This window comes from Arachis hypogaea, chromosome 17 (assembly GCF_003086295.3).
Source record: "Arachis hypogaea cultivar Tifrunner chromosome 17, arahy.Tifrunner.gnm2.J5K5, whole genome shotgun sequence".
Taxonomy (NCBI): Eukaryota; Viridiplantae; Streptophyta; class Magnoliopsida; order Fabales; family Fabaceae; genus Arachis; species Arachis hypogaea.
The window spans coordinates 8,132,624-8,160,071 of NC_092052.1; the positions used below are offsets into that span (position 1 = coordinate 8,132,624).

General features: G+C 28.2%; 2 protein-coding genes and 1 pseudogene across 2 annotated transcripts; all 3 read left to right on the forward strand.

The window, feature by feature from the left end:
* Positions 1-1,209: 1,209 nt before the first annotated feature.
* LOC112765980 (uncharacterized) lies at positions 1,210-2,988 on the forward strand. The gene is made up of 2 exons (XM_025811838.2): positions 1,210-1,572; positions 2,292-2,988. The coding sequence occupies exons 1-2, from the start codon at positions 1,470-1,472 to the stop codon at positions 2,681-2,683; spliced, it is 495 nt and encodes a 164-aa protein (XP_025667623.1). The 5' UTR covers positions 1,210-1,469; the 3' UTR covers positions 2,684-2,988.
* A 4,469-nt stretch (positions 2,989-7,457) lies between these two features.
* Positions 7,458-9,625, forward strand: LOC112765981 (glycine-rich protein). The gene is made up of 2 exons (XM_025811839.2): positions 7,458-8,422; positions 9,253-9,625. The coding sequence occupies exons 1-2, from the start codon at positions 8,332-8,334 to the stop codon at positions 9,438-9,440; spliced, it is 279 nt and encodes a 92-aa protein (XP_025667624.1). The 5' UTR covers positions 7,458-8,331; the 3' UTR covers positions 9,441-9,625.
* Positions 9,626-17,063: 7,438 nt separating this feature from the next.
* Positions 17,064-23,252, forward strand: LOC112765641 (protein DETOXIFICATION 42-like; annotated as a pseudogene).
* Positions 23,253-27,448: the final 4,196 nt, after the last annotated feature.

The following is a 27,448-nucleotide window of genomic DNA, read 5'->3' on the forward strand; positions in this document are numbered from 1 at the left end:
ATATACTTTATGATATCATGAATCTTAGAGTGAAAACAAAATTGAATAATTAATATCTATAGAATGTTTATATTCATAATTTTATCAAAATCATGTGAGCATCTGAATGCATAGTCATATGAATAATATCTATACGAAAGACCTTGAATATTTGTTTCTCATTAAATAAATACACATGCATTTATAAAATTTGTGCTGATATGTTTACTAGATACTTAAACACTCTAAATGTTTTTATTTAACAATTTAAAATATTAGATTATGACATATTATTACAAAATAACTTACTGACCTGATCTTTCAAATATATATTCATATATTGTGACAAGTGTTTGTAGTCTTCTAATGTGATATATTCAAAAGGCATTCTATATTCAAATATTTTAGTGAAGGGAGTAATAAGCATCTTTCAAACATCTTTTTTAAATATCTCTTCTAATAATCATATGAACATACCTGCAATGGATCTAAATGTCTTTCCATTCAATAAAATCAGAATCTGAATAACAAATAATCTCTAACTTTATTTTTGAATTTTATATATGTGAACATGTAATGTTTTATCTAACAAAACATGTTTGACTATTATTTAGTGATCAATTTTAACTTGTTTAAAATCTGCCAAAAACACTAACAATGTACACAATAACTATAATGTATAAATTCAATATCTATCACATAATTGTTGAAACATAAGAAACCTTATACACTTTGAATTTTATAACTTCTTTGAAGCAATTAATGAAATTATATTTGTCTCTTTTAGAATTGAATATATAATCACTACAAGAAAATTACGCTTTTGTTGTGCTTTTAAAGTGTGCCAAAAATTGAAAAAAAGTATAACAGTAATTTTTCGGCATATTTTTTGAGCTACCAACATATTTTTAATAAAGTCACATTTACAAACGTGCCAGTTATTCTATCGTTACACTTTTGTCAATTTATTAATACTTTTTTTGTCACGTTTTTATCTATATATTGTCATACTTAAAAGCGTAGCCACATGTAAAAGATATAAATACGCTTTAAAACGTGCCAATAATAAAAATATGGCTACACTTTTAAAAAAGGAAAATAATCGAACTTAACAAATTTGACATTAAAATAAAAAACACCAAATAATGTGCCTAAATAAATAATATTGGGACAACTACTGTCTGCTCTGAGGCATACGCATCAAGTTGATGAGCAGTTAAAGGCAATAAATGCTTTTTCATTTTCATAGCCTACAAGTTTTTACCATGTGGAGAACAAGGAAGCTGAGTTGGAGTATAAAGAACTTCTCAGAGTTTCCATTGGATTATATCCAATTAATGTTGGATATACTATTCCAACTGTAAAGTTGAAAAATCCTCCATTCTTTAGCACCCTCCACTCCTATATATAGAGCACACTTTCCCACTATTTTTCTCATCCTTCACTATACTAAACACAATACAACTCAATTTGAATTCTAGTACTCAAAAATGGGTTCAAGAGTAGCAATACTCATGCTTGGCCTCTTGGCCATTTTTCTTATATCTTCAGAGGTGGCTGCTAGAGACTTAGCTGAGGCTTCACCTAACAAGGGTAATTGTTTGTATTTTACATTAATTGTAGTTCTCATAAACAATAATATTATAAATATTAAACAATGCCATTTCTTTTATTTGAGACTTTTGTAAATTTTAATTTTAGACCAGAGTTTTTAAACTAAATAATGAAGTAATATTTTCAATTATGTTACTTGTAAAAAAATAATGGTCATTAAATTAATCAATAGTATAGAATATATATTTAAATATAAAATAAATATTAAAAATAAGTTAAATAATATATATACATAATGAATAATTTAATAATTGATTTTTAGGATGCATATAACATTTTTCATATATAACTACTCTTCAAATAAACCGGTCCTTTAATTTCCTTTTTAATCTGTAAATATTTTTTCTTTAAAGCTCCAATAACAAATAACTCTCAAATACTAATAACTGAATTCACAGTGGACTCCGATTTTCTGCGTTTTTGTTTTTTGTTTATTTATTGTAATTCATATTAGGTAATAAAACAAAAATAGCTAGTGAAAATGTAAAATCATGATAATTGGTTTAGCCCCCCCCCCCCCCCCTCTTTTTTTTTTTTTGCCAATTTGAATAATAGATCATTAAATATTTAAAGATGACTCTTTTTTTCATTATTATTTTAAAGAAAAAAACTGTATCTGCTTTTGGTTTTTCTTTAACTTCGTACAAAGTAGCATCACAATAAACACTAATGATATGAATCCATGCATATGGTTGCAGATGAAGCTGGCACAGAGGCAAATGAAGTGGGTGAGGCCAAGTACGGATACGGTGGTGGTAACTATGGCCACGGTGGTGGAAACTATGGCCACGGTGGTGGATACCCCGGCTATGGTGGCGGAGGATACCCTGGCCACGGTGGTGGAAGCTATGGCCATGGTGGTGGAAGCTATGGCCACGGTGGCGGAGGGTACCCCGGCTACGGTGGCGGAGGATACCCTGGCCACGGTGGTGGAGGATACGGTCACGGTGGCGGAGGATACGGTCACGGTGGCGGAGGGTACGGAGGAGGAGGATATTGCCGCTACGGTTGCTGCGGCGGTGGATACGGTGGACGTTGCAGGTGCTGCTCTTACGCCGGTGAAGCTGCCGAAGCTGAACCTCACAACTAAGGCAGTGTTTATTACATATTATGCTTCAATAATATGTAATAAATAATTATAAATTATTATTATTATTATGGCGTTTCAGTGAATAAATGAAGCTCGTGAGATGAGAGGCATACACTGATACACATGTAGAGAAAGAGAGAAATAGTAGATAGGACTAAAGGCTATTTTTGTCTTTTTCCTTGAATGCATGATCGATCTTTCTCATGATCTTAGCTGTCTTACTCTCCACGAGTGAAATGTTGAATGTATATGCATCACTATGTTTCTGTCATAATGAAAATAGTAACCAAAGTTATTCTCAACTACGTACATTTTGTCCATAGATAAGGTTTTTTTTTTGTTTTTTACTTCAAAATTGATGGAAAATGTTGAGAAGGGGTAGTCACGAACTAGGGTTCCGACTGTACCCATCGCATACTCGCATTATTAGCGGAAGGAAGTGGCGGCAGTTAACGGTGGCTACTTGTCGACGAGGAGTTTTTGTAGTTTTTGTGGTTTTTCAGGGGATGTCGTCTCCGCTTTACTGATCAGCAGAGCCGCCTAGGTTCACGTGGCACTGACGGTGGAATTATTGCAATGTGAAAATTCAGGTATATTTAAATTTATGTGTGAAGTTGATAGTTGAGAAGGTTAAATAATTTTAATAAATTTGATTAAATTTTTATCTAGCGATTTTCAATTATCAACTTCACATAAAGTTGACTACGCTTTAATTTTTATCTTCTTACAAACTTTGAAATCATGATACATTAAAAAAAATGGATACTTTAATAAAAATTTTATAATTATTTTTAGAGGAAGTATAGGGAATCAATAGAATATTTGTATAATGTGTACAATGGAAGTTTAGAGATGTTTGATTCAGTAGAATATCAGATGTTTATTATCCCTAGTACCCGAATGATTATTCTAAATAGTATAAGTGTATTATGTTTAAAAAATTAGTAATATTTTATCCTAGATGTGTATTTTTTAATTCATATTGAACTAAATAAATAGCCCATTATTATATACATTTTACAAATATTCCATTAACTTCTTAACAGAATTCTTATATATATATTATTTTTAAATAATAAATTATAAAATTAAATTTTAATATATTATAAAAATATTATTTTTATTTAAATATAACTAAATAAATAAATTATATTTTTATATAAAATATTTTTATAAAATTTTTTTTTAACATCTTCACTTAAGTAACCCTCTTAAAAAAAAAGTTTGATATGTTGGACATAACCTTTTGATTAAAAGTTGATGTAATATCGGGGTTGCTTTTGACCGAGTGTTATTAGTAATTAGATTCCTTTTAGTAGCTTTCTTTTTTAAAATTTAATTTAAAAAAAATATAGATAGACAATAAAAATATTAAATAATATGAACAATAAATATATCAAATATTTAATTTAATAGGTATACAAATAATTATATTCATTAGTTTTAATTGTATAATTATTTCTTTTGATTCGATTTATTTATACACAATGTTAATAATAGCTGGATATTTAATTCACTAGATATACATATAATTATTTTAATATTAAAATTTAGAAAGTAATTTAAAAATAAAATATTTTTTTACTTTATTGAATCAATTCTAAAATTTATTATTCATATTGTTTATAAAAATTATTATTTACTTAATAAAATAGTTTAATTTATATATCTAATAGGCAAAACCAAAAGATATTGTTTTCTAGCAGAAACGAAAATAAAATTACTTTCTCAAGGCCTCATCATGAATTCAATTTTGATTTGTATGGGTTTGGTTTGTATTTGGAGTGATCAAGGTAACGGTTCGGTAATAATAATAATAATAATAATAATAATAATAATAATAATAATAAATAAAATTTATATACAATTATTTTTATATAAAATTGATAGTTAATAATTAATAAATAATAATTTAATTAAATTTATTAAATTATTTAATAATATTTAATTATTAATTTTATATAAAAATAATTGTATATAAATTTTTATTTTATTAATAATTTCTTCCAAATACCACAGCCAAGTATCATACTATCATGCATCTATGGGCTGGTCAAACTATGAGCACCCTTAGTCACGAAAATTCAGACCACAGATAATCATCAATATATCCGCAGCCACTATTGTTTTTTAATTATTTGTTGTTTCAATTAATTAAAACTATTGCAAATGGTCCCTTTTTGATAAGGATGAGATGGAATTAGAGGGAATGAAAAATTAACATCCAAAGTATTTGCATTTCTATGTTTATCTTTTTCTTTTCTTTTCATTTTTTAGTTTTTAAAATTAAACGAAAAACAAGTTGTAATAATAAATAGTGAAATAGTGACAGTTCTGAGTTTAATCCATATTTAACTTCTTTCTCACTTACTATATTGGTTTGGAAAGGAACTAATTGAGTAATTATATATTAAAATTGATCATTAATATAAAATATATAATATATAAAAATATAAAAAATATACATTAAAAATAAATTAAATAATATATATTTATACATAAATATATAATAATTACAAAAAATAGATTGACATTGTAAATATGTATAGAAGATTATTATAAATGGAACTGTCTATCTTATGTTCTTAAATAGATAGAAGAGGAAGGATTTTGTCATGCGTACAAAATCTTAGATCAAACTCTATCTAAGATAGAATATTATTTTTTATCCGTCCCGAATTTTTTTTTTAAACAGACAAGTTATGGCTAATTTTTTTAGTAATTAATTTTCATTACGTGTTATATATTATTGTTATGAATTGTTGGTGTATTTTTTATAAATATAAAAATATTTTTTTAAAATTATAATTCACAAATTGAAGACTCAAAATTATAGGAAAAAAAAACTTAGGATTCGATTTAGGATTTAATGAATTTAAATTTAGATGATGAATATATTGGATCTTCGATATTGTGAACAAAATTTGAGGATCGATTTTGTAGAGCAGTTATTGGCGTTTATTCAATCTTGGTGAATTTAAATTTAGCCATTGGATAGATCTATCCTCCAATTTAAATCAATACCGACCTTCTATTTGCAGCAAACTAAATCGGATCTTTTGATTTGTTCACAATTATCTCTATTTTACGGTGAAAATTCAGGTGAAATCGACTTTATGTGAAATTGCTGAGAACTATTAGATGAAAATTTAAGCAAATCAGTCAAATCATCTAATGGCTCTCAGATATCAACTTTACGTGAAGTCGGCTACACCTGAGTTTCCACCTTATTTCACACCCTTAAATAACACACATAACTCCAATAACAGTGGATAATATCACTGTTTCTTCAATATAAAAATTAAAAAGTGACAAATTATTTTTTCTATATAATATTTTTGTAAAAGAAAAATATGACTTATCAACTTATTAATATCAATTATCTTCGTTTTTTCCCCTTAAAAAAATCTTATTAATACCATTAACAGTACAATTTAACATGCAATGCATGCAGGCTCAATTAATGGAAAAGGCCAATTCAGCCTCTCGCTTTCTGGGGAAACAAAACTTGCCTGCATGCAGGGTTATTTTTGTTTGACTTGGGGACAATGACTCTTATGATGTGAAACTTTAAAACAATTCCGAATTAAAAAGGGTATATATTAATATATCATTATAGATATTTGATAACGACCCAGGGGATGATGATGATGATGGCGGACTCATATCCGAGATTATACATGTAGTATAGCTAAATAGTATTTGATTGTATATACCAATTTTTTGTGGTTTTATTGTATTTATTTTTTAGTTTATTGTTTTAAATTTTGAATAAGCCTACGTGTTTACTACATACCTAAAAATATAATTAATAGATGATATTAATATAAAGAGAAAATTTAACTCTCCTCCCCTACGAGATGCTAAAATGACACTTCCTTCCTCTCTATTTATAAAATATACATTTTCTTTCTTTATAACTTTTAAAAAACCTCTTCTTTAATCCATTTTAAATTTTTTGTATTAACTAATGTTAACTTTATTCATTTTTTTAAAAAAAATAAATAATTTTTTACAAAAAAATATTTTAGCAAAAATTTTATTTTTATCATTAAATTTTACTTACCAAAATACCTTTTAATAAATTATTTTTTATTGATTAAATTATATTTTGACCAAAATATTTCTAGAAAAATTTAATAATTAAATTATTTTTTTCTAAGATACCCTTCAATAATTTTTTAATTATTAAATTATGATTTTACCAAAATTTTTGTTAATAATTTTTTTATATTTTACTATTAATTTTTCGATATCAATATATATTATTTTAATATTAAAAAAATCTTAGTAAGATTAATTTTCAATATCAATATATATTAATTGTTATACATATTAACAATGATAAAAAATAATATATTTTTTTTTAAAAAATTGATAAAGTTAATATTAGTTAATACAAAAAATTTAAAATAGATTAAAGATGAGGTTTTTTAAAAGTTATAAGGGAGGAAAATGTACATTTTATAAATAGAAGGGAGGAAAATGTTATTTTAGCATCTCGCAGGAGAGGAGAATGGAATTTTCTCTAATATAAATAATAGAAAAAAAAAAGTATTTTTACCGATGCCGGAAGCATCTGTAAAATAAATTTTAGAAACAATATAAAAATATTTATTATTTATGTTGATAGTTCATCAAGAGTTGGTAATTTCAATTTAATTTTTTAATTTTTTTACATTGCTTTTACTCGTGTCATCAGTAATATTTATCGAAAAATTCCAACGAGATTCTTACACATTCATTTTTATCAGTAAAATTCATTACCGATGCTCTGGCCATTAGTAACGCCACCGAAATCAAAAAAATAAATTTTAAATATATAAATGGTTAGATATTTAACATATGTTGAATATAAATTAAAAAAAATTTCTCACAAGTTATTATATTCTTAAATCAGTAATGCTTGTTGGCTTGCATGAAAACCCTTTTCGTATTTCCTACCCAAGAATGAAAGTATTGATCGGTGGAATTATGACACTTTCGTTCTAGATATTGATCGGTGGAATTATAAAAAGTTGAACTAAGCTGATGTTTCTAACCGTGACAAAATCTGAACGTCAATTCTATTTATAAAATATATAAATTAATTTGGTATTTATAAAAAATTGAGTTACTATTTTAATTTGTCAATGTTTTTGTGTAATTTTGTTAAAATAATTCAATTTTTTATGTCTATCAAATTAAATTAATAATTTACATTTTTCATCATTATTAGAAAGTCATCAACACTCAATTTTTTCAAGGGAAAAAACTGTCAAAGTGACTATATTATTTGAGTACCCTGCAAACTTGAAACTAAACAGTTCAGACAATAAATGCTGCTCATTGTTTTCATAGCCTACAATTCTTTAACATACTCAGATTGCAAAGGAAAATGAGCAAGACATGCATGCATGGAGAAATTCTCAAAGTTTCTACTAGATAAGAAGAATATTGGATTTTATTGCTCCAACTACAATGTTGAAAAGTCTTTCATCTATATCCTTCAATATTATGATGATAATAATAATAATAATAATCACCATAGCCTCCTCTCCCTCCTATATATATAGAGAACACATTCCCACTAATTTTCTCATCCTTCACTACTAAACACATACTATAATAATAAATTAATAACTTGTTTGAATTGTAATACTGAAAAAATGGGTTCAAAAGTAGCAACACTCATGCTTGGCCTCTTGGCCATGGTTCTTCTTATCTCCGCAGAGGTGGCTGAAGTTTCTTCTAATAAAGGTTAGCTACTCTTTTGAATTTTCTTATGAACAATATAAAATTTAAATATATAATTATGATCTATTATTAGAAATATAATTATTTATATATATTTTTTTATCGATTTAAATTTTAGTGATAAAAGAGTCTACATCAATTTTTGTTGATATCTAAAAACAAAATATTTAGCCTACAAAACTCAAAAAGAATCTTATTATAATACATACAAATATTTATTAATAACTAGGGTGATAATTAAATTTGCTTACATGATTTAGTGACTTGTAGAAGAAATAATACATCATTTGATTAGTTCATGATGGTTCCAGTTAGAGGCGTATTTTAATTATATCATCCTGTTATTAAAGTGTATAAAAAAAATCAATCTTAAAAATAATTACTCATATAATATATATGTTAGAATAATATAAAAATATATATTAAAGATAAATTAAATTATATATATATTTATATATAAATATATAATGATTAATTTGATAATTAATTTTTAGTGTGTTTTTAATATTTTTTATATTAATCATGTTAGATATACACTAAAATTAACTACTAAAATTATTTACTAATATAAAATATATATTAAAATATAAAATATATATTAAAAGTTAGTTAAACAACACATATATTTATGTATAAATATACGCAAATATATGATGGCTAATTTTTATATATAAATAATATTTTTGTATTAGCATATATCGGAGGTATGTATTTGCCTCATTTAAAATTAAAAAATTGTATTCATAATATATAAATATTATGTATATATAATTTTTGTACCTACTATAATTTTATAAATCCTTCCTCGACTGATTCTATTTATGTCTTTATAGCTGCAGTTGGTAACGAGGCAAATGAAGTGGGCAATGCCAAGTATGAAGGATACGGTGGTGGTGGCGGCTACGGAGGAGGGTATTGCATGTATGGATGCTGTCGCCGCGGATACTACGGCGGGTGCAGGCGGTGCTGCTATTATGCCGGTGAAGCTCCTGAACCAGACGAAGTTAAACCTCAAAACTAAACCAATGTTGTTGCTATGTTACTAAATGTTTTGCTTTTAACGTTGTTTCCTTAATTTGCATGAATAAATAATCAAAGCTAGTGATGAGAGGCTTTGAAAAATATGCATGTATCACTATATGTTTATGTGATATTGTTACATAGAAAATAAAGTTGAAATATAATATATAAATGTGTTTTTCTTAATTATTTGCTTTGTTTTTACATTAAATATATACGATTGGCCTTAAGATGTTTATCGAGAGGAGTGTTTGGGGACAGCAGATTTTGTGAGTTGTAGCTATCAATTAGCCATCAATAATATATTTAATGGTGTGAAATTTCATCTAATAATAGAGAATCACTCATTTTCTTTTTACTGACTAAGTGCTGGCCAAATTTTAATAAATTTGCTGCCCCTAGACTTTCTCGTTTATCAATTACATATAACTAAATAAAAGAAGAGAAAATTTTGGTAGCTAACACTGCATGCCCAACAACCAATATTTCTCTTATTATTTTTTTATGGGTAAGGATAGGAATTAGTACTCTAACAACTAATTTTAGCAAATACTATAGTATGTTACTAAACAAATTCAATATGAAACTAGCTAAATATAAAGTTTTATTGAGTTTAGATTTTGAATATGTCCTTTGATTGAATTTTGGATGTTTCTGTTTTTAAAAATTTAAGAGAAAATTTTATTATTTTCCCATAAGAGGTATTAAAATAACACTTTCTTCACCTTTATTTATAAAATGTACATTTTCTTTCTTTATAACTTTTAAAAAACTTCTACTTTAATCAATTTAAATTTTTTGTGTTAACTAATGTTAACTATTTTTCAAGAAAAATAAATTATTTTACAAAAATTTTATTTTTTTGTCATTAAATTTTGCTTACAAAATACCCTTTAATAAATTATTTTTTATTGATTAAATTGTATTTTTACTAAAATATTTTTTGAAAAAATTTAATAATTAAATTATTTTTTTCTAAGATACCGTTTAATAATTTTTTAATTATTAAATTGTAATTTTATCAAAACTTTTGTTAATAATTATAGTTATATTTTACTATAAATTTTCTGATATCAATATATATTATTTAACATTAAATAAAAAATTCTTGGTAAGATTATATTTTCTGATATTAATATATATTAATTATTATACATATTAACAGTAGTAAAATTTTTTTAGCTAAAAGGTATTTTTGTAAAAAATAATTTTTTTTGTAAAAAATAGATAAAATTAATATTAGTTAATATAAAAAATTTAAAATAGATTAAAGAGAAAATTTTTTAAAATTATAGAAAAAAGAATATATATTTTATAAATAAAAAAAATAGAGTGTCATTTTAACGTCTTTTAAAAAAAATAGTAAAATTTTCTCTTAAATTTTAAAAACAGAAACATCCAAAATTCAATCAAATGACATATTCAAAATCCAAACTCAATAAAACTTTATATTTAGCGAGTTTCATATTGAATTTGTTTAGTAACATACTATAGTATTTGCTAAAATTAGTTGTTATAGTACTAATTCCTATCCTTACCCATAAAAAAAGAAAAAAAATAAGTGAGCCTTTGTTTCAAAGTTTGTGGCATTTATTCCGAAACATAACAAGGTGACTTTAAAATAATATATTTTTATTTCTGTCAAGAAAATAATAAAAAAATCTAAGTATTTGATATTCTCACTAAGTTGGTATATAGATATTTAGGTTAGTAAAACTTTAATCTCCAATTGCTAAAAAGATGACAAACTACTGAAAAAATAATAAACTATATATCAAAAACTACTAAATAGAAAAAAATAATAAAAAAAATGATAAATTGACAAAATACGATAAAAAAAATGACAAATTATAAAAAGATAGCAAACTATTAAAAAGATGTCAAACGGTTAAAAAAATGATAAACTATTAAAAAATATAGTGTAAAAAAAATGGTTGAAAAACAACTAATTTCTTTAAACAAAAAACAAAAATAAAAAGGAGATACTAAAAATCTTTAGAAGTCCATACAGTGATGCCACGCCAACAATCAAGTGATTCTGCCATGTCAGCGGCAAGTGGACAGGCAAAACCTGATTAGCGAGAGAACTACATTAACATATTTACTTAGGATCTATTTGAGAAGTTTTAGAAGTTAGTTTTTTAAATTTTTGGTTTATAAAAAGTTATATTAATAGTGTTTGATATGATTTTTTTAGATATAATTTTAATTTTTTAAAAAATTGTTTAAAATTTTTTAAAAATTTTTTTTAAAAAATTATTTTATTTATTATACAATTTTAAAATAAATATTTTTATAATAATTTTTTGAATATAAAATAATTTATTTATAAACTGTTTTTAATATAATTTTTTTTATCAAAGATTGAAAAATTCGAACCCGCAATTTCTTAGATAAATATAAAAAAATTATACCATTTGAATTATAACTCATTAGTTTTTAATATAAATTTTTATATTTTATTTTTTTAAAAAAAATTAATTAAATTATTTATCTAGACTGACCTTTAATTCTGTGCTGACATCAGAGTGCACGGATCAAGAAATGAATTGGATGCGAGACGGGTCACGGTAAACCATTTGAAACGTTGATAATAAATGAGATCGGACAGGAGAGATGATGCAATGTGTATATGTATATATATTGCATTTTATTTGAATTTCGTCTAATTCAAGTGTGAGAGTTTTAAAAGTTATATTTTGGAGAAACTAAACCTATTTGTGACGGGTTTTTTAAATTATATTTTATAGTTGAATTTTAAATTTGTAGAGTTTAAAATTTTACAGTAAATTTAAAATATAACTATAATTTTGTTGAGATTTAAAACCCTACAAAATGATTGAAAATAACAAAATTTAAACGAAAGAATGAATATCGAATTTGACTGATATTGCAAGATTTGAAGAATTAATTATTTGGTTATTGAAAATTTAGATAACTAATTTAACTAATGAATAAAATTTGAGGAATCATTTTTATTATTTAAAATATATTTTTAAGTATTTTTTTAAATCTTAAAAAAAATAAAAGTATTTTAATATTTAAATATCTCATGTAAAAATAATTTTTTATTTAAATACAATAATATAAAAATATTTTTTATTTATTATGTTAAATATTATTTTAAAATAAAAATATTTTTAAAAATAAAATTGAATCTTTTAAAAAAATATATTTCTTTTAAAATGATTTCTTATTATTTAATGACATCCAAATAGTCAAACACACATAATTTTTGTTTATCCCTAATATTTGGGATAAGTTTTATTTGTGTCTCTAACATTTAAATCGTCTTATTTGTATTTTTAACGTTTGTAAAAGTAGTGATTCAATATTTCAATGTTATCATGTCGTCAATTACATATAATGAGCTTTAGTTAGAGTTCTAAAAAATCTCTTCTTAAAGTTAGAATACAAATATTTGGGACATAATCAATGATCCATTCCGAATAATAGCTCATCAAAAATTGAAACTAATCTCTACAACATTTACATAATTCACTTTTTATGGATATAATTGAACTTGAACACAAATAGTGGTACAATATTAAAATCGAACACATCTAAGCAAAACCTAATTGAGAATGAATACATCCAAGTGAGAAAAATTGAAAAATATAATCTAATTTGTTAGTATAATTGACGGTAGAATAATATTGAATCACTTTTATAAACGTTAGGGATACAAATAGAACAATTTAAATGTTAAAAATACAAATAAAACTTACTCTAAATGTTAGTAACAAAAACGATATTTTACTCCTTAAAAAAACTTTTCTTTTTTTTTTTTATGTTTTCCTTTCTTTTAGTTGCGCTTATTTATAGAGACAGGACACTGAGACAGGAACACAGAGACACAAAATCGTATTTAACAGAAGAGACAAGAACAGAGACACTAAATTAGTATATTTTGTATCCATCCTAACAGAAAAAACACAAAAATACTAACAAAAAACACAATTTATTTTTAATTTTTTTTTTATTATTTTTATTAATTTTTTTATAATTATATTTTTTATTATTATATTTTTTTGTTTCAAATTCTTTAAATAAAAAAATAAAAATAAATTAAATTTTTATAATTTATTTTAATTTATCATCAAATAAAATACAATAATATAAAATTTTATATTTTATTTTTTATATCTTATTTTTAATTTCTTATTTTATTTTGTTTATCTATTATCAGAAATAAATACAGTCTTTTATGGATTCAAATGAGATTATTGATTTTGATAAGACGATATGATCGACTGTAATGTCGTTGACTCAGTGACGTTGACACTGATTAATGTGGTCGATCAATTCTACTAATAATTGACAAGATGAGCTTGATTATTGTCGACTAATAATTAATTTTGTACGAATACGTGGAGTAGAAAGCGTAAGAGCATCTGGCCACAAAATGCTGAGCCATAGTTAGGAACATTTAATGCTTCAACCTCCTCAAAGTATTGATTATCCTTTAATTTTATCCATCCGCAGCCGCATTTAATTTGCTTTAGTAAGGCTTTATCTACCGTGTGTTTTAAAGGTACGTATTAAATTTATAAATTAAAATTTATTTTATTAAAAATACAAAAAATTTAAATTTTTAATATATTTATTTTATATAAAAATATTTAAAATTATTTTACTAAATAAATTTATTATATATTTTTAGAATACATATTAATTAAATTCTTTTTTTATATATAATATTATTTGAATTTAGCAATAAACATATGCCTTAAAAGCATATATAAATGACTAGTATTTATTAAAGTTTTTTTCAGGAAAAATGTAAAATTTAGTTTTTTTATTGTGTATTTATTTAAAAAATTTAATTTTTTAATAATAATAATAATAATAATAATAATAATAATAATAATAATAATAATATGTGTTTAAAGTTTAAAGACATATAATAGGTAAAACCCTTGTTATTTTATTTTAATTGGTTATCAAATCTACCATTATATTTTCCGACGATCATATCTAGTGTTTCAAGCCTGTTGCTCTCTTCTACCTTTGTTACTTTGTTCAAGAGAGTATAAACTAACTAATTGTATAACTAACTGTATTTATCTAAAACCGGTTTTATATTTGAAGAAAACTTGTTTAACTAACTCTGTATTTATCTTCAATTTTTGTTTTTTTACACAAAGAATTATTTTTCGTATCTATGCTGAAGGGAGCATTTTATGGTGAACATGCTGTAGCAAGCCGCCTTAGTTGACTCACGTTGATGTTTGTCCATTTTTTGTTTTCACATAGAGGTGTACACTCATCGGTCAAAATTCCGAGTTGATTTGCACAAAAAAATCGAATTGAATTATATCAAATATGTTATTTTTACCTTTTTTTGTTTCCTTTCAAATTACACCTCAACACAAACACCCTCTTTCTTTTTAATTACCAAGTTGACACAAATAAATAAACATATATTTTTTAACCATCTTTTTTAAGTTTGATACTCATTAAAAGATACAAATAAAATTTATTTGTTTGAGAAGATTATTCACTTTATACCATTACACCACATCCGGCAATTAACAGCAGTTATGAAGCAGGATAGCAGCGATTATTAACCGCTGCAAAACGGATAGCAATGATTGTCAATCCGCTGGAAGATAGCGTGCAGCCAAATTTTTAGCAGCAGTTAATAATAACCGATAGAATAACCGTTGCTAGATGGTATTTTACTGCAAAATATTTCTGCGGCGGTTTTAACCGCTACTAAAACGTCAGCAAGCCTACTTGTAAATAGCAGCAGTTGTAAACCGCTGCAAAATATCATCTATTAAAAAGCTATATTTGTAATATAGCGGCGGTTTTGTAACCGCTGCCAAATGTGATATTATAGTTTTTTAATCTGAATTTTTAATAATATAATGAATTCTTTAATTCTTTATATGTTCTTCCGCTACATAAGTTGCTTTAATTTATTAAAACAACCAATCAAACTAAAACACACAAAACAAAATAAAAATATATATACAAAAGTCAATCATTATAATAGTAATTTGTCTTCAGTACATCAATGTCTGTAAAATAGAAATAAATAACTCAAAAGTATGTCTATAAACTAGAAATAAACAACTCAAAAGTATGTCTGTAAACTAGAAATAAATTACTCAAAAGTCATTAGGACAGTGAACAATGAAAAAATATTTAGATTCAGGTGTATCTATTTTTGTTGACTAGATTTCATGATTTATCATTCAGATCATTAGTGCCAGAATATCATCTTACATGGGATAAGGTCAGTGCACTTTCCAAAAAATCTAGATCTACAGCTACGTCAGATGGCAAGTTATCTCCTTGTTACTGGATTAGGTATCTTAACAAATTTCCCATTGTCTGTCTCTTTGTCTTCTAACCTGATGAATTATTTTATGAGTTAATTGGTGTTATATTTTTCGACTTATTAGTTTAGAAAGCATTGAATTTAAATATTTAAAATTATATATTGAATGTTTAAATATTTTTTTAAATTTAAATTTACTATCGAATTTATCATCGGATTTAATTATTAGCAATAGACAAAAAAATCTGCCGATAAACAATTATTATATATATATATGGAGTATTTTTTATTTTTTAAACAAAAACACATAAAGCAATTGTTATTATAAATTTTTACAAAATAACGGCTAAAGCCAAAGTATAACTATTTTCAATATTAAAATAATGAATAAAATTATATGTCTTTAAAATAGAATTATTACTCATTGATAATATTATATAGTTTAAATTTTAAATAAAATATTTATATTATAGTTAAAAAATTTAATTTTATCAATGAATGTACATTATTTTAACTCTTTAAAATAAAACTTTGAACATGAGATTATTATAAATCATGTATGTATTAGCTTTTATCTTTTACAAAGATAAAGTGATATGTGAAAAAAATATAAATTCTTTGCCTTTAAGTTTTTTAAGTTGATTGAACATAATTATCATTTATCTATTGGTAATATTTATTATTTTATAATTTAAAGAGCAGAAACTTTTCACATTATTATATAAGTTGAATGTCTGTATATAATCTTTTATTTTATAAAAAACTTGAAAAGGAATATAATCAATTATTTATATATGTACTATTTGGTACTACAAGAAACAATGTAATTATTGACGTCAAAAATCGACGGTTAAGTTTGCCATTGATATTTTTCGACGGCTTGTCGTCTATAAAATAAAAAAGGAATGATTAAAAATAAAATATTAAAATCGATAACAATGTCGTCTATTATTTTGATAATTTTTTAGCCCTTCACTACTATCGTCATATTACCGACGAAATAGGGGTTGAAATTTTTATAAGACGGGTTGTCGATTTTAATAATTAAAATATCGATAGCTTTTGTCGTCGATAAATTTAGACGGCAGAGATCTCTTTTTTAGATTGAACGAACGGTATAGATTTATTGTATAAAATAGACAATTAGAGCATTAATTTTTTATTTTAACTAAAATCGACAATATAGCCATCGATTTTTATCAACAAAAAATTACTCCCACGTTTGCTTCCCGCGTCCCTGCTCGCTTCACTCATCTTCCCAAAATTTAACCCCAAATATTCAGATCTAGAGTGATGCTTCTTCTTCTCCTCCAACGCCCGAGAGTAGAGACCAGAATGGAGTCACGGTCACGAAGAGAGGCAGAGAGCACAGCTTCTTCTTCTCCGACTCCTGAGAAAGCCCACCGTCCTCCGCCTGAGAGCAGAGCTGCTTTTTCTTCTTCTTCTCCTCCTCCGCCGAGCCCGCCGCCGCGCCATCCTCTTCATGTAAGTTCCTCTCTCTCTCTCTCACTCTATCACATTGTAAGTTCTTCTTCTCCTCCTCCCGCCGTCGCCGCCTGAGACCAGAAGAAGGAGCAGGGAACCACTATGTTGAGCTCCAAGAAGAAGCTCAAGATGCCGAAAAAACGTGTCCTTTTTGATGATCTTTAAGGAAACCTAACTTCGGTAGTTTAATTATTTTTACATCTTGTTGCTGTTTGGACTAATGATTTAGTTGCATAGGGTTGAAATCAAATTTAAAAGGTTTAGAATAATGCATTTGAACATGCGATTTCATTGATTATTTGGTGAATTTAGTTACATCATGATAAATGCATGTTATTGTTTCTGGCCTTTAAAGTGATTGACAGAGTCTCAAGTTTTGTTCAATGAAAAATTTTGATAGGATTCCTATTTGATTTGACATTTATTTTGGTAAATTTATGCTCTTGATTTACTAATTTGTTGTTTATTTTGCTTTTGTTAATGTGGAATCTAGCTTGGCATGGGAATTCCAGAGTGTATTTTTGAATTTATGTTTTCTGGTTTTCTTATAGAAAATTTTATCTGTTTTTAATAACCTTGTGTAGAAGCTTCGTATCCTTTAATATGCTTGCTCTATATCTCATATATATTTTCTGATTCTTCCCTGCAACTGCTTTGGTTTTACCTGCTATATGTCTTTAGCATGGTTCTAAGCACCATCTGGTAATATTCGCTCACCGCAAGCCTGCAAGGGTTTTTGGAAGTGTTTTCTATTGCATGTTACTGGCAAGTTCAAATCTGTTTTTTGTTTTAATTAATCGGTTGTTGGCTGATTGATTTGACAGGCATTGATGTTCTGGTTGAATTGAAAAGGTTGTTTGAGTTGTTATGCATATCTTATGTTTGTTCAAATTACTGAGTGAGTTGGCTTGTTGTTTCTTTACATTTTAGGTAGGTTATGCTACCTTGGCCATAGGAGCTGAGTGAATTTTTTGCCCCAAGCAAAAAGTGATCTCTTCGGTGCTTTGTAGTTGTGATGTTCTTCTTTTGCTATTAACAGGTTTTTTCCTTGCATTGCTCTTGTTTCATTCTCGAAATGAAGTTTTTATGTTGGGGAAAAAATGTAGCAAAATTTTAAAATTCTTTTACATAAGAATAAATTTCAAAAAAGTAGCATTATATGGCAACCAGGGCAAAGGAATGGGCAGTGGCCCTTCCTCTTTGAATAACTCTACCACCTCTGTACCAATTAACAGTAGATGTTTAATTGAAAGAATAAATAAATAAATCTTAAATTAATGATGGTTAATTGAACCTCAAACAGACCATGTCACAGTTAATCCTAATTCTCTAGCTGGGTTCTTTGTTCTTGTTTGATATGCAACTAGTTTTTTACATGCTTTCCTGTCAAATATTTATTTTCTTAGTTGTTCAATTATTATTCAATTCATACACTACTTTGCATAATGGTACGACATTAAAGTTTCATTGAACAAGTTTTAGCTACCCTTGCATTGCATTTGTTTGAAGTTTGTTTAAACGTTGAAAATGTTGATTTATTATGAAATTATGCTTGATGAGAACCTTTTTTCTATCTGATAGACTGATATACGTTGCTTTGGTTTATGTTTTACATCCTAAAACTCTCTTTTTATTTATTTATATATTTATTGTTAAAATTCTCTAAAAATATAGGATACTGGGTTTCCCTTGACTGAAAGGGATCGGTTGGGGCTTCGGGGTCTCCTTCCTCCTCATGTCATATCATTCGAGCACCAATATGAACGTTTCAGTAAGTTTGAGACTGATCTTTGGATATTATCTTCTTAGAACTATTTTAGCACTTTGGTGTTGCTTGATTTGTTCCTTGTAGTAACTGACTATGTTTAGTGACACAAGGCTTAGTTGTTGCTGTTCTTATAGCTATTTTATCTATGCAAATATCTAAGCTTTGAATTCCTATTTCTTACTTGTCTCTAATTCCTTCTTCAGTAATCTTAAATCAGCTAATTATTTAATTTATTATTTTTCGTTCAGTGACTTCATACAGGTCCTTGGAGAAGAACACCTGAGGCTAATCAGATAAATTTGTTTCCTTAGCGAAATGGAGAATCTTAAATAGACTGCATGACAGGAACGAGACTCTGTACTACAGAGTGAGTTTCATCACTAAGTTTTTAATCCTAGAGTATAAGAAACATTTGATCTTATTCGTTACCTGCCTTCTTCAAGTTCTTATTGATAATATTAAAGAGTTTGCTCTAATAATCTATACTCCTACAGTTGGATTAGTGTGTCCACTGTTAAATATCGTTGGTTTATGCATACAGGTGCAGTGGAGCTTGCTGCTGTAGGAGTATCCATAGCTCTCTTCAATCAAATATCGAGGATTGCAATTTTCCCACTCGTCAGTGTGACTACTTCTTTTGTGGCTGAGGAAGATGCCCTTACAGCAGCCAGCCCTATGGTAAAGGATAGTGAATCCTTGGAAGAAGGTTCCATTCTGAAAGCTGAAATTAATGAACTTATACCAGATAAAGGTAACATCCTCCCATTCTTATCTAAATCATGGTGGTTTGGTTTTTAGTCATGTTTTCTTCGAATATTCCTACTGTCTATGTTCTGCCAAAAATTCTTAAAACATGGACACGTGACACGTCACTTAGTTGGTGTGTCTGTGCTTCGTAGCTTGCATAACAAGGCATTGAGGCACTTTTTTTTTGGTAATAATAGATGGAGATGTTCAGAAACCAGATTTGATCCATATGGACTCAAATGTAGTTAAGGTTGAGCATAAGGGAAGGCATATCCCTTCTGCATCATCAGCATTGGTAATTGGTGGTATTCTTGGCCTTGTCCAGGCAATATTCCTCATATTTGCAGCAAAACCTTTATTACACTTCATGGGAGTAAATTATGTAAGTGGTTTCTTATAAACATTTGCAGAATGATCATTTTAGTTTCAGCGCTTTAGCATTTTGTTTAACATATTGTACACAATTTTTTTCATGAAGGACTCTCCCATTCTCAAACCTGCACAGAACTACCTGACATTGAGATCTCTTGGCACGCCGGCTGTTCTTCTCTTGTTAGCAATGCAGGGAGTCTTCTGAGGATTTAAAGACACTAAAACACCTCTATATGCCACTTGTATGCCTTAAAATTTTATCAATTGTGTGTTGCAACATCTTAATATCATCTAATTCTGATGACCCTTTCCCTTATGTGATCCAGTGGCAGGAGATTTGACCAACATAGCACTGGATCCTTTGTTCATGTTTGTATTCCGCTTAGGTGTTAGTGGTACAGCCATTGCTCATGTTATATCTCAGTAAGTCTTATTTCATTGGAGTTAGAATAATCTAACTATACTCTAATGTTAACTCTTATTTTTCTTTTGCTTCTTTCTCTCTTAGTCATCTCTTAGTTTCAAATTAACTGTGAATGCAGGTACCTAATTTCTGTAATACTCCTATGGAAATTGATGCAAAAAGTTGATCTTATGCCTCCCAGCATCAAACATCTACAGTTTGATCGATTTCTCAAAAATGGTAAGGTTAACTAGCATTTCAAGTTGATTATCCCTGGGAAATAGCCAAATAGTTTAACTAGCATTTCAACATTGAGATTATTTTGTTTCATTCTTATCATCCAGGTTTTCTGTTGTTAATGAGAGTAACTGCTGTAACATTCTGTGTCACTCTGGCCGCCTCACTAGCTGCACACCAGGGATCAAAATCTATGGCTGCATTTCAAGTCTGCCTGCAGATTTGGCTGGCAGTATCTCTTCTTGCCGATGGTCTTGCTGTTGCTGGGCAGGTTGATACCTCTGTTTACATAATGCACTATTTTTTACTTCATCCTACTTTCAAGTTGATTGCAGGCAATTCTTGCAGGCGCATTTGCTGCCAAGGATTATGACAAGGCCACTGCGACTGCAGCTCGAGTATTACAGGTTCTTTACATTTCTACTTTTTTTTTAAAAAATAGATCATAATCTTTGCTAAATTAAATTAGCTGCAAGACTAACAAATAATTATATTGCAGATGGGTTTGGTTCTGGGATTGGCTCTTGCATTCATTCTTGGTGAGTTATCTGCGATATGTAATTTAGACAGACATAGTCATCTTGATTGTTTCTAATTTAACATATTGAAAGTTATTGGTGAGTTATGTGCAATATGCAATGTTATATAGAATATAAGTCTAAGTTTAGTTATTTATCTTATCTTAAGTCTTTATGTTAGAGGATTATTTATTATTTTGATAAGTTTGTAAACTCATTATCTAATATTTAGTATAAATTTTATTTTTATATTTAAAAATTTATTTGTCTTGTTATTTATATTCTATATAAATTTTATTTCTATATTATTTGCATTAATTGTTTACTATTTTTCAAATAAAAAAAATAATTAAAACATATCTATTAAAATAGACAGAATGGTTGTCGCTTTTATTGTCGCTTTTTAATTTTAAAATAGACAAGAAAAACCAAATATAGACAAAGAATTTGTCGATATCTAAATAATAAAATCGACGGCAGGTGTGTCGATTTTATTGGATCAAATATCGACGGTAACATTGTCGATTTTAGTAAGCATATTATAAACAGAAACATGGTCGATTTTATTGAATCAAATATCGACAAAGATGGCGTCGATTTTATATAATAATATCGACGGCACCGTTGTCGATTTTAGTAAGAATGTAAAATTCTTAAACTCATATTATAAACAGTAAAGCCGTCGATTTTATTAAATTATTATCGATGGCTAGGCAAGCCATCGATTTTATTAGAATTTTGAAAAGTCGACAAGTTTTATAGAGACCACCTCCGCCGTTTATTTTGTCGTCGAAATTTAATATTATCGACGGCTAAGCCGTCGATTTGGCCGTCGATTTTAATGATGTTTCTTGTAGTGTGGAATCATACCAATCATAATAATTTATTTAGAATTTTGAATAAATTGGAATAAATTATTTATTTATGTCTTTACATTTAGTAAAATTAATGCATGACTTATTAAAAAAACGAATGAATGAATAAAATTAATACGATTAGATAATTTACTGATATAATATAATCGTATGACTAGTACAAAATAATCAGTTTCACAAATTTTCATAAAAATAATTACTTATCATAAAGGGGTGGAAAACAAAATTTATAAGAGTATGTCACATGTTTAATATGTAATTACTTATGTTAAAATAACTATATCATCATTTTAGTTATAATTATAGAATTTAATTTTAATATATTGATAATATAAAGAGTTTTATATAATTATTCAATCAAATTTACATGTTTAGGATTTTTTAAATGATGAATCTAAAAGTTAGTTATTTTAATTTTATTGATATATCAATACATGATCAGATGTTTGCGTAAATTTTTTTTACATCGTCGATGAATGAAAACTATAAAATAAAAACTATAATCTGACTTAATATTTAAATTTTTACTCTCTCACAAATTGAATACTTTAATGTCATCTTGATTATTATATTATAACTTTTAGTTGCATAAACACAATAAAAAAATTAATAATCTTTTATTTCATGATTCTTTGTTTTAAATTTCTTTTAATGTCATCTTGATTATAACTTTTAGTTGCATAAACACAAAATAAAAAAAATTAATAATCTTTTATTTCATGATTCTTTGTTTTAAATTTCTTCCATCCCATCTGATTAATCATTTAATTTGTTTGAGGTTAATTTTTTTATTGTTATCACTTTAGAGTAGGCTCAGTTAAGAAACCAGGCTTTGCTATTCTGTGCAGGAAGACAAGAACGAACGGTGGCAGGGGACGTGACGACCGGCAGAAGACGCAACGAACAATGGCAGTGTGGCGACGGCAGAGGTTCCACAAGTCTACGAGCTTTGATGCAAAACAAAGTCAACAGAGAACAGAGAGTGAGAGTGAAAGAACGGAGAAGAAGGAGACAGTGATGAGCTGTTTGAGAAACGGCGAACGGCGAACGACGGCGAGGGACGGACGACGACGAGGGACGGACGAAATGCGAAGAGGGCTTGGAGAAGATAGTGACTGAGTGAGTGTGGCGAGCAAAGTGAGGGATTTAGTGTTTAGGGTTACATTCATACGTTGCTCCCTTTCTTCTTTTTTTTTTCTATCCAACATGGCGCCGTTTTGACGAAAAAGGCCAAACAAAGCAAACTTGCTGACTCGCCCGTAAACTCGCAAGTTTGCTCAAGTTTATGCAAGTTTACCCAAGTCTACTCAGAAATGAGTTTGTGTCCGAGTTAACTTGATTCCATTACCTAAACTCGTAAACTCGTATGAGTTTACGAGTTAACTCGCGAGTTTGACAATAATAATGACAGATACTCAGAATAAGCAGTGAAGCATAGTAAGTCTACTTGTAACAACCTAAGGTTTTGGAAAATTAAATTTATTATATTTTTTGAAAATTTTATTTTAAAAAGTTATTTTACTAAAAGAAATTAAATAAAATCTTATGATACTTTGAATTTTAAAATATTAAGAATCATAATAATTGGATTTTAAATTAATTAGGATTTTTATATAAATCCTTAATATAATCGGATATTTGGTATAATTAAAATTATAATTTCGGTAATTGAAAAATAAGAAAAAATTGTATAATTTAATTTAAATAACTTTTATTATGAATAATTTATGAATTAATTCGAGTTTTTTATTTTAAAAAAAATAATTTATTAAGAATGATTAAATTAATTTTATAAATATTTTGAGTTTAAATTAATTAATATTTTTGTGTAATTTTATTATGATTGATTATTTTATGTAATTTAAAATTAAAATTCTGTTGATAGAAAAATGATAAAAATTTATATGATTTATTCTAGATATTTGATATTTGAATTTAAATTATATTTTACAGTGTGATTAATATATTTATTTTATAATTTAAATTATAAATAATTATTTGAACTTTGTGATATATTAATAAATAATATTCTTAAATATTTTTAATAGAGTACATTTGATTTTAAAATTATTATTCTACCCTTTAATTTTATCTAAATATCAATTCTATTCATATTCCTTTAAAAAAAAACCTAACCCTAACCCTAAATTCCTAAGTCAAACACCCTAATTTTGTCCTAAACCTAACCCTAGTTCTCGTCACCGCCTCCACCACCACATCCCCTTCAATGTTCAGAAATGGAAAATCAGACTGAGGAGAGTGATGCAGAGAAGAAGAGCTCGAGATGGAAGATGCTGTTGCAGTCGCACCTCACCGCCGTGGAGGCCGTCATTCGCATCGCCGCCAATCTACCTTGGAGCCGCTGTCCTACGCGTTGCCGACGAAGAGCAGAAAGAGAGAAGACGCGAAGAGCAAGAGTCGTCCCACACCGCGATTGCGTTGCCATCACTGTCGAAACCTAGCCGTCGTAGAGGCTTCAACGTTGTGACTGTCTGCCGCTGGAAGGGGATCTCGTCGCTGTTGCCGCCACCAAGGAGCCCGAAGAGAGAGAAGAGAAACACGGCAGGGAAGCTCCGTTGAAGCTGGTCACCAGCGTTGAAGCCTCCATGGTCGCCGCTGCCGCCGATGAGCTATCGCCGCTTTTGAGTCTGTCGTGGGAAGAAACGCAACAGTGGAAAAATAACTTGTCACTGCTGCTGAGCTCACCGAAAGCCATCGTACCTACTATTCCACCTTGCCTTGCCCTATCTCGGTTGACTTCTCTGCTAGCTCAGAACTGCTGCAAGTTGTTGTTGTTGTTGTTGTCGCTGGGAACCGTTCTGTGGCCGCTGAAACCACCATCAAAGCTGCTGTTCGGTTGATGCCGCTGCCGTTGTCTTGATTGCGTTGTTAATGCGACTTTGAAGTAAGGGATTTATTTTTAATAACGGTTTTAATTTTAGAATGGCTACAAAGTTAATTGGATAATTGCAAATAATTAATAATGATTAAAAACTGATTAATTGATGTGAGTGGCTTGAAATGTGTTTAAGGATCATTAGTTGTTGTGATTACTCATAATTAAAATATGAATTTTGGCACCAATTTTAAAGAATTTGGTCCAAGATTGGGCCAAATGGGTCGAAATGGGCCCGTATTGGGCCTAAGACCCAGCCCAATTCAATGACATAAAAGAGCTTCAGCTCTTCTTCTCTCCTCCAAAATGAAAACCAACGCAGAAAGCTTGCATGAGGGAGGAGGAAGGAGACCAAACCCTCACTCAATAATTCAACCTCACATAACTTTTGATCCGGAGCTCCGATCGCTGCACCGTTTTTGACCACGCGACCGCAGCGTCGAGCTCTACAAAGTCTAGTGGTCAATTAGATAAGAAATTCACGTTTTTATTTTCAATTTTCTCTTTCCCAATTTCAAAACCCAATGTGAAATTATGTTGAATTTTGCATGATTTCGGTGTTTAGGTTCGAGTTAACCTGCGGGTATTGTCGGGTTTAGCTTGTTTGAGTTGTGGGTCAGGTAAGAACCCTCTAACTTTTTGTGAGATGTTGATTTAGTGAACTCTATATTGATTATAGTGATAATTGTGATGTTAGATTAAAATTAGTTATCGATTGGAGTTAATTTGAGAAGTTAGAGGCTAGAAGATTAACTTTGGAGGCTGGGTATCGTTTGTGAGAGGGCTGGAGTTGTGGAGCTTGTGGTTCAGAAATGCTTGAGGTGTTCTAGGTTATCGGAAAATCGGCCAAGGTATATGGTTTTGGTTTCTCGTATATAATATGTAATGTGTCGTGAAAACTTAGGCTAGTTGCCCTATAGGATAAGTTGAATTGATTGTTGGTTGTTGAATTAAATTATTGATGATCTTGTTGGGTTATGTTGGCTATGAAAGCAACCTTAGATAACTGAAGGAAGGTTGGAAATGTGACTTTGGAAAGGAATATAAGTTCAAATGTGAATTATGGCATGTAAAGTTGTTGAAAAGGTCCAAGGCAGAATTTTATACATAATTGACAGTGGAATAAACCAGTTTTTGGGAGCAAACCAGGCCCTATTTTTGAATAAAACTATTTTTCCATGAAACTTTAATGTGTTATGAGCGTCTCATAAAAAAAATTCAGAATTTATTGATGAGTGGTTTGGAAGAAACGAATTTTTAAAGATTGATGCTTTCTGCAGGAAATTCTGTTTCTCTACCGCAGAAGTACCAACTTCCAACCCACTTAATTTATAATTCGGATGAGATTTTGAGCTGAAACTAATGGCAGTTTCAAGCTTTGTGTACTAATTAGATATGCTGCAAAGAGTGTGGGTAGCTCGCTGGATTTTGAAAACATAATTCTAAAAGGTAGGGTTGAGTTTCTAACCTCATAATTTTTTCATATGATATGATAACAATCTGGAATTTAATTTTATGGAAATCTGGAAGAGTCTTGTTTAAAGACATCAATTTTGGAAGGCAATGGGTGAGAATTGGATTTTTAGTGAATTTAACAAATTTACTACTCCATGCTGTTTTTCTGCAATGATAGCAGAATTTTGAAAGATTTGTACAAGTTTCAATTATAGTCGGAATGTCCCAGAACCAAGTTTTATTTTCTAAACATGTGATTTTACAATAACTAATGGGATTAAAGAGAGTGTAATGACCAATTAGTGTTATTTTAGGGGAGATTATGTCTGAATTTCTGTAAAAGTTTAGGGACTTAGTTAAATAAAAATGTGTAACTTGTCCCCAAGAAGGTTTAAAGTTAATTGGTGATGCGGAGGTATGTGTAGTTAAGCGGTGATGTGGAGGTACATTTAATAATGTGGTGATGCGGAGGTATTTATATGTAATTGGTGATGTGGATGTATAATGAAAAGAGAGAAAATGAGAAACCATGAGTGGAAAAGATAACATAAATGGATAATGATTCATGAAAATGGTATGTTGAATGGGTCTTTGTGCCAAATTGCTAATGTAAAAGTGCCTACCTAACTGATAGCCTAAGATTGCTAATGCGGGAATGTTTGCCTAACTGATAGCACTGTTTCTTACTGTGATACACATTAAAATGTTATTATGATGTGGCCTAATTGACACAGGTAACCGTGACGCCAAGGTGTCTAACTAACACAGTAAAGAGACCATATTCGGGGTTTGCCCCGAGTAATGTCGGGTTGTGGGTAAACAACCGACGCATGAGCTCATGACCCGCGCTAGGAAAAGCATGCATCATGTGCATTTGTATATTTTATTTGAGTGTGCATTGTCTTGGCTTGCTTAATTGTTTATTCACGTTAATTGCTAATTGCCTACTTGTTATATATGCTTT

Bases quoted from the DNA above. Each gene is read 5' to 3' on its own strand.
- LOC112765980 (XM_025811838.2), top strand. From the start codon at position 1,470: ATGGGTTCAAGAGTAGCAATACTCATGCTTGGCCTCTTGGCCATTTTT. The intron at 1,573-2,291 runs GTAATTGTTTGT...ATATGGTTGCAG, and splicing joins TGAGGCTTCACCTAACAAGG to ATGAAGCTGGCACAGAGGCA.
- LOC112765981 (XM_025811839.2), top strand. From the start codon at position 8,332: ATGGGTTCAAAAGTAGCAACACTCATGCTTGGCCTCTTGGCCATGGTT. The intron at 8,423-9,252 runs GTTAGCTACTCT...ATGTCTTTATAG, and splicing joins TGAAGTTTCTTCTAATAAAG to CTGCAGTTGGTAACGAGGCA.